At 36.5% G+C, this 13080-nt stretch overlaps 1 protein-coding gene and 1 long non-coding RNA gene across 2 annotated transcripts; one reads left to right on the top strand and one right to left on the bottom strand.

The window, feature by feature from the left end:
- The first annotated feature begins 1694 nt into the window (after positions 1-1694).
- Positions 1695-8671, top strand: LOC119692732. Its single transcript, XR_005254350.2, has 4 exons — positions 1695-1979; positions 3133-3288; positions 7828-7957; positions 8521-8671. It is a non-coding gene; the product is annotated as an uncharacterized LOC119692732 (long non-coding RNA).
- On the bottom strand, positions 8391-12856 carry LOC119692731. Its single transcript, XM_038114207.2, has 4 exons — positions 12662-12856; positions 11067-11222; positions 10454-10607; positions 8391-9273 (listed from the first exon to the last, which is right to left on the bottom strand). Exons 1-4 carry the CDS (start codon positions 12749-12751, stop codon positions 9215-9217), a joined length of 459 nt encoding a protein of 152 aa, XP_037970135.1. The 5' UTR covers positions 12752-12856; the 3' UTR covers positions 8391-9214.
- Between the last annotated feature and the right edge of the window lie 224 nt (positions 12857-13080).

The following is a 13080-nucleotide window of genomic DNA, read 5'->3' as shown; positions in this document are numbered from 1 at the left end:
GCAGGAATTTTCTAATTACACGATGAATTTTGTAGAGAAATTTTAGTTCTGCTACCGACCGCCAGGGGCGCTGTTAATATTGTCATAAAAAATGACTCGATGAAATCTACTTCACGTTCACGATGAAAATTCATGCTGCAAGGGGTCTGATACTGAGTCCCGTGAGTGCTGCGCCGCTCTATCGGACATCGGTGGTGGCTTGGAGTTTCGTTTCTAGAATGAAGTGGCCACGGTATGGCGTGCCGCTCAGAATAATAACGGCTTCGCGCTTTTTCTATAGAATTAAATAGAATAGAATAAATCTTTATTCAAAGAAAACAACTTATGTTATTACATACATAAGTTTGTACATCCCACAAAACCAAATGTTAATATGGTTTGACTGTGGGTAAGGAGTCTGAGAGTGGTACTCTGAGTTTGAGTATGGTTTGGTGTTTTTTTCTCTGTGTGTTTATTTTTACTGCCTTGTTCCTTCTATCAAGCTTCTATCTATTGATCTATATTGATATGAGGATATGAGTGATATAGTGTTCATTGAGGTGTTGATAGAGAAAAAACATTAACGTTTTAGAGAAAATAACACTAACGTTTTAATTTACCTACTCTGTGATAGTGTTATTGTCATAGACTTATAAATACTTATAGTGCCACAATCTTATCTGTTCCGGTGGTCAAAATGTGTACTAACGAGACGTCATTGTCAAACGTCATTTCATACTCTGTGCGTTATTCGAGTTGTCAATTTCTGCGAAGAGGCTGACGCTACGTTATTTAATTTGTTTTGTGATTTTCTGGATGTAATACTGCCAAAAGCGCTGAAAAGTGATGCAAGAAAAGTAATACTAGATATATTGGCTTTTATGCAGGAAGAATAACGTATTCAGGCGCCTTTAATTCCGTTAGAAAAATTGGAAGAACGAGCTGCAGCGGCTACAGGTTAGTGTTGCCAAATATGACGAATAATTTTACCCATATACTCACATGTAATTTTATTAATATTTTCCCGAGAGACCCGTACCCCAGCAGTGGGGACGGGATGGGTCGTGATGAAAGTATATAATCTTTATTTTTCTTTGATTACAGGTGTGAGTGAAGCTGCGTACCTAATTACCTATACCTTAGTTAGGCAGTATACTAAGAAGAATTTCTCGCACCTGCAGCGATTTTAGACGAAATAATGATGATTAATGACATCTTCTTCTTCCACTACGAGTATCAAGGGTTGGCTGGAAGAAATGGATTTTTGGCAATTAGCCTTTGTACATTGTCTGAATTTCTTTTAATTTTATGCTCTTGTTTCTTGTTACTTAAGAAAATGAAAAAAATAAAGTGTTCATAAATAAATCAATAATAATCAAGTACAATAGTTTTCTATCTCGTTATTCCCACGACCCACAGATATTACCTATACTTATCATTGTAAAATCTAGATTTAATGTCTTATATCAGAAGTCAGAACATAATCAGAACTAATTTTGTTTGGGACAAATTTTTCGTGGACAATTTTTTTATACAACAATTGTCGTTTGATATATTATATCCTATTTCATTTACTATCGACCCTATATTTTGATTTATCTATACTTATGAAATCGTTTAAACCAGAAATAGGCAAAATTTAATCGATGGCATCACTGGATTCAATCACAGCGACGTCGCCACCGGAACAGATAAGATTGTGGCACTATACGCTCTTACGCTAGTATATACTAAGTCTATGGTTATTGTTTATTGTAGTGTTATTTTAATTAAACAATAATTTACATCTCCTTTTATAATTCATAGCATTTGGATTACAGCGCAAAAGACGGTCTTATTTTATTGAAGGCTAAAACGATCGACCAAGTTAATTAAAAGAGACAAAACGATACGTTATTGTGAAATTCAGGGTTAAAATGTTGAAATATATATTAATCAGTGTACCCACTTGTGGGATGCCGCATTTATTATTTTGCCTTGCACTTTCTTACTCGTCTCTCGTAAGTGTTAATGTTTGTATAATAATTATGTTAATAACCGATGACCGGTGGAACTAGCATAGACATAGTAGGTGGATGGCCCGATAGCCCGCAGTGGATGAATGAAGAAGGCCGAGGACAGTGTTGAGGATAATGTTCAGCAGTGGACAAGTGCGGGCTGATGGTGTAAAGTCAAAAACATAGTCAAATGCTTCTAAATTCATCGTATAAATATGAAATTTTTTGATGAACGTTAATTTTTTACAAACTACTCTCCGTTCGAAAAAGGGCTGTTTGACAAGAACGGAGGCAAGAGTATCTATTCTATATAATACGTCTCGAGGTCGTGGCAGGATCCTGGCCTGGCCCTGGGCAATCAGGCCCGGGACTGCCGCGCACTGCCTGATGAAAATGCACCTTAAGAGAAGAGTATAGCACTTGCTCGTCCATACAAAAAGAGAAAACGTTTTACTACCTCTAAATATTATCCAATATCCATGATTTTTTAGTATGTTATTGACACAAGGAATAACTAGGTTTATAGCTTTTTCTTTTTTCGATTTTTTTATAGATTCAAACTTATAGGCACCTCAAATAACGTAATTTTTGTGCCGCTTTCAAGCCGTTGGTTGAACAATAACAATGTATTAAAAAAAAAAGCGAAACCTATAAACCTATTATGTATTATGCTGAAGCGATTGACACCAAAATCTCAAAGATTGGTTGATATTTAGTTAGTGTAAAACGTTTTCTCCCGAAACCAGAATTTCATTAAGAAAAGTACCTATTGTCAGTCGCGTGCTGCAGTGCATCTCTGTCGCACCCGTGCCCGGGGCATGAGAGCGCAAGCGATAACAAATCTTTTCCTAAATACCTATTTAGCTAGAATCGCGACGGTATACTCTCCTCTTAAGGTAAGCGTCCACCTTTTGGCACCGAGAGCAATGGACGTATTGTATTCAGTATTCTTTGTACAGAAAGAAGGGCGTTCACCTATTCGAACCTACATTTAAGAAAATCCGTTTGGTCCGATTATGACCGAATGATACCGAAACGTGGACGCTTACCTTTACAAACAGCGATCTATTTATCTTGTATTTAGTTTACCTGATTTGGTTACACAAAGCACCGGCATGTGCCTACACCTAACAATAATCCATTTTTAATGTTTTAGATTGTAAATAGTGTTCTTCTATTGGCAGCAGCCCTAGACCGAGAATTATTTAAATGGAGGAAAAAAGACGAGAATAGTTTAAGATACTATTTTTTAATTGTTTATCATTCGACATTATTGACTATATATCTTATAGCTGTCATAGCACTCCATCTGGTAAGTATATTATTATGTAAAGTCTTTAGGGTTCTGTAGCTGAAAGGTAAAAAATTATAATAAAAAAATCTACTCCAAAAAACCACATAAAAGTAAGATTTTTTTTTCATTCTATGTGATAGTACAAAAATATGTAAGCAGGTACCTATTAAGGTCTTCGCACATTATAACAACTCACCGCGACTCGACTCTATGCTAGACATTGATATTTAAGCCCAGTGTCATATGTTCAAGGTTTAATTTCATAAAATGATTATAAAGTAGTGTACAACGAGTGGCCTACGCTCGTACACTAAATGTCTAGAAAAACTAAAGGAGTGTGAGTAGAGTCGCTGCCGCGTTGGCGTAAAGTGGTGAAAAAGTAATCCGAAAATAAGTAGGTCCGATATCCGCAAATAGTAGGTACCACTAAGGACAGAAACATGACAGAACAGTACCCGTGCTTAGGTAGATATAAGAAATCAATAAATTTTTCTGAATTTTTGTTTTTTTTTTAATTTTAACGAATTTTACTTTTTCTTAATTTTTTGTGGTTTTTGGAAAGTGTTTTTTTTATTATTTTATTTTACAGTTTTTGTTTAATTGCGATAATTGATAATTATATGTAAGGTGCAAAATGATACCAATAAGTCCTACCAGTCAATACGAATCATTCAAGTCTACACGAGGTAGATGCTGTGTTCCGTTGAGGCGTTCCCTTGGCTGCCTTCCGTTTCCATCATCATATTTTTTGATATAATAATAATAATAATTTATTTATTCATAAAGCCTTATAACAATCATAACATAAATTTACCTTTACATCACTAATAATTCAGTTTAAATAACAAAAATTTCCAAAACTTACTATAATAATTAGTAATGGTATAAAATAAATTAGGCTAGAACAATTTTGTATTTTGTATAATAAGACCCCTGACTTCTAAACTAGGGTAACATGTATCTTAGGAGCCAGTGTTCTTTTGATGTACGTCGCGTAGCCTGAGCAACAATGACAAAATAGCAAGCAGACGGACGAAATTTTTGGGAAAGACAAAAGTAATCTAAAAGTTAAAATATGTTTACAATAATAATAGATAAATATTAAAGTAATAGTAAAAATAAAAATACAAGATATTTACAATTAATAATTTAAAAAAATATATATAATATATAGATAATAATATAAGAACTATATTTAAAGTTAAAAGGTGCCCAAAATCAAAATTCATACCCTGTTTTTACCTCTTGGGGTTGGCGCGTAGAGTTCCCAAATGGCTGAACTTATTTTCGTTTTTTTATGGTTCTGTACCTCAAAAGGAAAAAAAAGGAACCCTTATAAGATCACTTTGTTGTCCGTTTGTCTGTCTGTCTGTCTGTCACCACCCCTTTCTCAGAAACGGGTTAAGATTGATGTCTTGATATTTCTCATAAATATATAAATTTACAGCCCTGACAAATACCTAAGTAAAATTAAATATTGAAAAAAAATATGGTTTGGGGTAGGTACCTACACGTAAAGTGGGATGATTTTTTTTCGCGTTGTTTCGATAGTGTGGACTGTGGAGTATCGTTGAATAGGTCTTTCAATACTATTATGGTATGCTCAAACCATTTTTGATTCACTGATTGGTTTACAAAATATTAAGCTTCAAAGTGCTAATTTTATTTAGACTCCCCCCTCCCCTGCTGGCTAAATGGTCGGTCCAAAAAATATGAAAAAATTCAAGGATGTAGGTACCTAGTATATATATGACGAAATTAAAAGGAAAATTATCTCAGGATAGTAGACTTGTACAGAACCCTCAGTGCGCGAGTCCAACTCGCACTTGGTCGGTTTTTTTATCATAGGTTATGTGAACCTATGATAAAAAAACCGGTAAGTATATTATGGTTTATATGTAATGACAATAATATTATAGAATAACGTTGTGAACTATAAATGATTGTTTTATGATAAAAAACATGGATTGTATCACTCATGTCGACTTCATAGTCACTCGTGTCTATTGAATAAAACTAAAAGTTCATATTTTTTCTTAAACTACTGCCGTGTAATCCCTGATTTTTTTATTTAATGTTCCCATCATGGGCGTACCCAGGTAGGGGCAGGGGGGGGCAGCTGCCCCCCCCTAGCCCTTTCGAACCTGAGTTTTTTTTTCTATCATATGTTTAAAAAAAATGCATAATATCGCCTTATATGCCTAAAAGTGCTAGGGAAAAATAATAAAAAAACATAAGTACATTTCCCGTTTTCCCGGAAAAGTCATAATATCACATTCGTGCTATCTGGGTTTCAAAACCACTAACATACATTTTGTGCATTACGATAATTTGCTTAGGATACCTACTTAATTGACTGAAATAAATACCTAACAGAAAATATGAATTAATCACTTTCTTAAATCAATCATTGCAACTATATCATAAAAACAAAAAACTAATTCAGAAAACTTAGCTTTTGGCTTATTTTTTTATTCTAATGATATACTTAGTTTTGACTTCCATCAGATAAATGACAACTTTCAGGGGTGAAATATAAAATTAACATTATTTGCTCAAATCCTCAGTTTCAGTCTCTATTATTAGGTATTCTATTCTATTATATTCTATTCGCTGTGGGGGTGTAAGCACCTGCACCTGGCTCTCTCGATTGGACCTTTGTGCATATCCCCAAGGTCTAAACTGCCTTCCTAAGCTTGGACCATTTCCCACTACGGTGGGTTCACATATCTAGATGTGCTAAATCTAGATATGCAGGTTTCCTCACGATGTTTTCCTTCACCTTAAGAGCCATGGTATACATTGTACTTCAATTCAAAGAACTCATTGGTACATGTCAGCGCCGGGATTCGAACCCGCATCTCTGGCGTGAGAAGCGGGCGCTTACCCGACTGAGCTACCACCGCTCCTCCGGTATATACCTATTGAAAATTATAGTAAAGATAATCATAAAGGGGCAGGGCAGCTTCTGGCCAGCTGTTGGGCAGTAGGGACATCAGATTCCAGAGGGAGGACCCCTATTCCTCATCTCTGGCTTGCCTTTATTTTGGTGTCCAGATCACTGAAGAGGAACAGGATTTCCCACCTTTTGCTTGGCTAGCTTGAGTGGTATTTCACTAGAACAAAAATGCTCGTAGATGGATGTGTTACCCAGTAAGGTAAATAAGGATCTTGACCGATAACTCGATTATCCTCAGAGCTGTGGAATACCTCTCCATCCATAGTACCTACCTTATGACATGTTTCCGACTTTGTGCGTAGCTGTTTTTTCGAACAAATATCATAGAATCATTGTCTTTTGCAAACATTACTATGCTTACAACAAAAATAAGAATGTACCTAAAGAAAATTAGCTAAAACTGCAAAATAACATTAATTTTTTAACTGGCCCGGTGTCAGGATCAATGTACCTTCTACGCATTTTCGTCGCCTGTCACAGGCAAACTGACTTCAGATATAAACCAGAATTTTTTTAGGCATTAACAACAATATGTAAAACCGGCCAAGTGCGAGTCGGGCTCGCGCACAAAGGGTTCCGTAGCAGCAATTACAGTTAAATCAACCTATCTCAAAAACTATAAGAGATACTTTGATCAAACCAAAAATCGTTGAAAGAGTTAATTAGCATGCATCACCTCTATTTTTTTTAGAATTTTATACCCCGTAGTTATAAAAATAGAGGGGGGGGGGACATACTTTTTACGACTTTGAGAGCTGATATCTCAAAAACCGTTCACTTTAAGAAAAATGTTTTTTAGAAAACTTTATATCATTTTAAAAGACCTTTCCATTGATACCCCACACGGGTATGTACATCGAAAAAAAAAATTTCATCCCTCAGTTACATGTATGGGGGGCCCCACCCCCAATTCTTTTTTTTACTATTTAGTGTCATATTTTTGTAGCGGTTCATACAACACATATTCCCATCAAATTTCATCACTGTAGTACTTATAGTTTCCGAGTAAATCGGCTGTGACAGACGGACAGACGGACAGACGGACATGACGAAACTATAAGGGTTCCGTTTTTGCCATTTTGGCTACGGAACCCTAAAAACGATGCATTTCGGTTCGAAGCGGCAAAATAAGTTTAACACTTAAAAAAATTACAAAATCGAGCGCACATTCGTCACCAGTTTCGAAAGGGCTTGAAGATAAAACAAACGTAAATTTTCCTGCCAAGTGGGAATTAAAAACGCGTTACCTACTCTGCGCAAAATGAAACATGTATGAGCTGCCCCTCCCTAGCTGAAATCCTGGGTACGCCCTTGGTTCCCATCATTATATAAAAGTTTAAAATCTACTTCATTATGTGTAAATGTGATTTCGTTTTTATTTATTTTTTAATCCGTATACGGTAGAATTACCCATAAAAGAAAACTCAAGTGTTTTTAGCCTTATTTTATCAAAATCACGTTAGATTTTTTAAAAGTTATGCCATTTTAAGTGTTGCATGTCCAGGTTTTCTTAAGGTAGGTTAGGTTATCATTATTTATTTTTAATTTTTATTTAAGGTAGGTGAATTATAATAAAATCTACCTATTTTTATTTTCAGAAAATCGTAATTTTAATTAAAATTTACGCTTATTACCATCTCATTTCGATAATTTATTTTTTTATCGCAATGATTTACTTTTTAATAATCGGGTGGTATCTATACGGCTTCCTTTCAATCATTGCAATAGGTAAGCACTTAAACTATATTTTAACTTATATTTTATTCTACATAATTATATGACTTCAATAAAAGCTAGGACCATCTCATGTGTGGGTCAGTATTTTCCTTGCCCTTCCCGTTGGCAGAAAGTAACTCTGAAGTCGGAAAAAAACAAAATTTTTCCCAGCTGCCAGCAAGTACCTTGACATAAAAAAGCCAAAGTCCTACTGGTAGGTACTACGCCAACTTTTTATAATCCCCCTCTTTTTGAAATAACACTCACAGGCAATGAAATAGTTCCACTCAAAAAATTCCGACACCAAACGACCACAACTTTTTCAAAGTTTTAATTTAAATTTTTAACAAACTATTACCGTTTTAAGTTGGTAATATCCTTATGCTCGGTTAAATGTACTTCAATGTTGCAGAAGCAGTCATTAAGCTAGCCTTTTCCGCTTAGGAGTAATTTGATGATTTTCTCAGTTTAACCTTTTCATTGCCCATGAGTGTAATATGTGTGTGCGAAATAGTATTTTGTAGTAATCTGCTACGAATAAAAGATAACATATTAATGGACTACCTTTGTTGCAGTTGGTTTCTATTTATTAGCATGTCGTGTAAGAGGTGCTTATTTGGAGATAGAAGAAGAGAAAAAATAATTTTATTATTGTTGTATTATAAAATTTATTTTTTTAGGCACTCACTATATAGTCAACCATTTATTTATTGAATAAAATATTTAAAAACGTTCATATACCTACACTAAGAACCTCTTTATTTAAACCTTTATTAATACTTTTATTGCTATTGACAATAACAATGATTGCTAGTTGCATTTATAAAACCAAGCTTCTGGATACAGATCAAACTGTACCTTGTACCTATATCGTTTTACCACAGTTCTCATCGTGTGAATGCGTGTCTGAACGTGGCTTCCACGGAGTAAGTGGATCTCCACAGACGAGGCAAACGCGACAAAACTCTAGTCGAGCCACGCATTCTATATACCTACTGGCGTACTGACGAACTGGACGTATCCCTCGATCGTGGACCAATGAACGGCTAGCACTCGGCCACTCTACTCGGCAGGGAGACTGGTGAGACAGTATCCCCCGACCGTCGACCAATGAACGGCTAGCACCCGGCCGGTCTACTCGGCAGGTGTAATCAGGGTATTACCGCTGGAAGCTCGTCGTGAGCTCACGGTAAAAAGTCGCGCTGTCTAAGCATGTTCATTAGTTGGTCATTCTTCTTAGTACACCCGAGTTCGCGTTGTTCTATGTTCTTACTCTTTCATTTGAATGTAGGCGCTTCTTGTGTACATTATCACTCCAAAATTATACACTGCAATGAAGGAAACAATATTAAAATAATTATAAGTACTTACCTAAAACATAATCTGTACTACCACAAAAAACTTTAAACACTGTGTTTAAGCGTCAATTCACACGTACCACAATCACACCACGTCGCAGCGACATAATGTGGTCAAGCTGTGGTTACGTGTGAATTGTTTCGCAGCGGCTTTTTGCAGTTGCGTTGTGGCAGCGACAAAATGTCGATGAGGTTGCGTTGCCGTTGTCGTTGCGATGTGGTTGCGATGTGGTCGTATTACACAGGTGGTCGATGACAACGGCAAAATGTGGCACGTGTGAATTGGATTATTCATTTTCAATACAAAATATACGCCCGACCTCACGGCGTGGTTGTGGTGTGGTTGTGTCTGTGGTGTGGTTGTGGTACGTCTGAATTGACCCTAAATGACAAGTGTTTAAAATTCAAACAAAATCTGTCAAATTACGATTTAAACTTTAAATCGTAATTTGACAGATTTTGTAAGCGTTTGACAGCGCTAAACACCTGTTAAATACGGTCTAAGTTTTTGTGGTAAGTAAGGCCCAATATGACTGTTTTTGTTCGACATGGCGGGGACACTACCGTACCCGGAGATTTTACATACTGCCATAGCTACTGGAAGGTTGCACAGAAACATAGGTACCTACAACATACAGACGAATTGAGAAAATCCTCCTTTTTTCGAAATTGGTTAAAGTATTTTTGACTGTTGATAAAATTTGATGACTGTCCATTGTGCAGTTATGAATGAAATTAAATGAGTGATGGTGCACGAATCCATTAACCAGGGCCTCAAGTCTGCTAATGAATGGCGGCTCAATGCTGTGTCGTCTGAATGGTTTTCCGACTTTAGGTATCTGTTTTCTTTTGGTTAGTGAGTCTCAGTAGTGCAATATGAAACACTTAACACTTATTACAGTTTTTAACGTTAGTTCTTTAAAAAAATATGCAATAAATATTTACTAAAACGCAGATAATGAATACCTACAGAGCGAAACCCATGCTGCCGACACACAACTGTGCCGCCATTCCTTAGCAGACTTGGGGCCCTGATTATGTAAGTATGTGCGTCATGACTGTGTGATGTTAGAAATTACAATTCTTAATATTTATCTACTTTCCTTTTATGATTTAAAGTTACAAAATATAAGTTACATTTAGAACTGACCTGTAAATAAGAAGAAAATCCCCAAATATAGAAGTATTAGCCAATAGAGATGCTGTAGCACAGCTCTGAACACTAGGGCGAACGTGAGAACAGCGAACATCACTTGCAGTACAACGAGTAGCCAACAGTACGCCTTGATCAATGCCGCCACTTCCTGTAATAATACGTATATAATAATTTACTTGTAGAGTGTCGCGAAAAGAGGCTGTTTTACAATGTCTGGATAATCGCTACCTGTAGGATAAAAGACACGGTGTTACTCTCTGTAATAAAACTATCTACTTATATCAAAACAAGAGCTTCAAAGCTCTAAGATCAAAATTTCAAAATCAAAAAATCAAATCAAAATTATTTATTTGTGAAACATAGGTAAGATATGATGTTAGGGTTTTAAAATTAGCGCTATGTTCTGTCCTAGTTGGATGTACAAATTAAGTGTAGGTATACTATAATTATAACATGCAATGTCCTGTTTCAAATAATTACATGCAAAATTAATATTACATTAATATAATTTGATCTACAACTTTAAATAAAAACCTAATCCATAGAAATTTTTTTGCTGGTCACTCTACTTTTTACTAGCATTTATTTATATCGTCAAGTATCTTACCCTATGTAGACCGACGACCAGAACAATATTCAATGCTATCAAAACACTGTTCACACTGAGCGATATCGTCAAATCCTTCGCACTCAGCTTCTCACTATCAATAAACGGACTGAACTTTATACATATAAATACAAGCATTGATGATGCGCATATTACCTGAAAAATAAGACAATACAATTGTGATTGTAAAAGAGACTTGAAAGATACAGGGTGATTCTTTCGTAGGTGTATATCCGGAAGTATGTTACAGAGCTCTTCATTCTGAACAACTTTTGTTATAATGACCTTGGGATATAACGAAAAAAGAAAAAGATGCTTCCCCATACAAAAAATGGTTGTTTACGTAACACTGTGTATGGAGAGTAGATATTTTTTTTTTCGAGAATATCCCAAGGTCATTATAACAAAAGTTGTTCAGAATGAAGAGCTCTGTAACATACTTCCGCATATGCACCTACGAAAGACTCACCCTGTATATTGCACGGGGGTGGACGATCATTTGGCTGATGATCTTCTTCTCCACAGGCGAGTGAATCGCGACGATACTTAACTATCGTCGTGCCACGCGTTGCTTGCTTGCAAAAAAGTATACTCTTCTATGAGAAGGTGTCTCCATATGGCCATTTTATCGAAACACTAGGTAGGTATATAGCTTCTACCTTTCTATTCTATTCTATTCTATTCTATTCTCTGTGGGGGTGTAAGTACCTGCATCTGGCTCTCTCGAGTGGAACCTTTGTGCATATCCCCAAGGTCTAAACTGCCTTCCTAAGCTTGGACCATTTCCCACCACGCTGGTCCACTGCGGGTTGGTGGGTTCACATATCTAGATGTGCTAAACCTAGATATGCAGGTTTCCTCACGATGTTTTCCTTCACCGTAAGAGCGATGGTATACATTGTACTTAAGTTAAAAGAACTCATTGGTACATGTCAGCGCCGGGATTCGAACCCGCACCTCTTGCGTGAGAAGCGGGCGCTTACCCGACAGAGCTACCACCGCTCAATACACAGCTGCTACCTTTAGACTATTATTAATTACTAGCTGTTCCCGCGCGCTTCGCTTCGCCTTAAAAAGTTTTCCCGTGGGAATTCCGGGATAAAAAGTAGCCTATGTTCTTTCCCAGGGTCTAGACCGTATGTATACCAAATTTCATTCAAATCCGTTCAGTATTTTTGGCGTGAAAGCGTAACAGACAGACAGACAGACAGGCAGACAGACAGACAGACAGACACAGTTACTTTCGCATTTATAATATTAGTTAGGATTAGGATGTGTAACCATCTCTGGGTGCGCCGGACGTAAGTAAGTTTATACACTCAATACCCTATTTTTTTTAAAACATTTAATTGAAGTTACCATAATATTTACGTTTTAGTTGGTAATTTCAATATTGCAGAGTGCAGAAGATGGAATCAGTAAGATAGCTTTTCCGTGAAGGATTTTCTCATTGCTTTACTGAAACTTTTTCATTGCTCGTGTCGTGAGTGTATAAAATGAGGAACAAGTACCTAGTGATCCGTCACTAAAGGGGGCTTTTTTGATGCACACCATAATTACAAAGATTTCTCATGTATTGTATTGTATGAACTTACAATAACCAAATATCCATAAATAAGACACCCTGTGCGCAGCTGGCAACAGCAGCAGGCTGGTAGGACGGGCAGCGTACACTTGGAACCCATGGTCTGTTTCCCTGAATTCCTAAATAAGATATTACCTTTAATTTCATAATTCACCTCAAATAACCTAAAAAAGAGACATAATAAACATTGAAAAATAACTTTTTAACACAGATCTACCACAAACTTCCTAAGTATCATCTGTGCAACAACCGCGTTGTTCTATGTCCATGCATCCTGGACTAAAGCACCCCATTCACTTCACGCACCGCGAGCCGAGCCGCGAGCCGTACCATTCCGTGGACAAATCCGTCATCGCCCACACACTACACTTCATTCGATTGTGAACTTTGTTAAGCCTAGCACAAGGAACTTAATCTACTTCTGTCGCG

Source organism: Plutella xylostella, chromosome 18 (assembly GCF_932276165.1).
Source record: "Plutella xylostella chromosome 18, ilPluXylo3.1, whole genome shotgun sequence".
Classification (NCBI taxonomy): Eukaryota; Metazoa; Arthropoda; class Insecta; order Lepidoptera; family Plutellidae; genus Plutella; species Plutella xylostella.
Note: the sequence above shows the minus strand (reverse complement) of the source record. Positions and strands in the feature narration are given on the sequence as shown.

Excerpts from the sequence above, each read along its gene's own strand:
- LOC119692731 (XM_038114207.2), bottom strand. The coding sequence starts at position 12,751 with ATGGGTTCCAAGTGTACGCTGCCCGTCCTACCAGCCTGCTGCTGTTGC. Across the intron at positions 10,608-11,066 it reads TGGTCGTCGGTCTACATAGG|GAAGTGGCGGCATTGATCAA; the intron begins GTAAGATACTTG and ends GTATTATTACAG. Across the intron at positions 9,274-10,453 it reads GATTTTCTTCTTATTTACAG|TGTATAATTTTGGAGTGATA; the intron begins GTCAGTTCTAAA and ends CCTTCATTGCAG.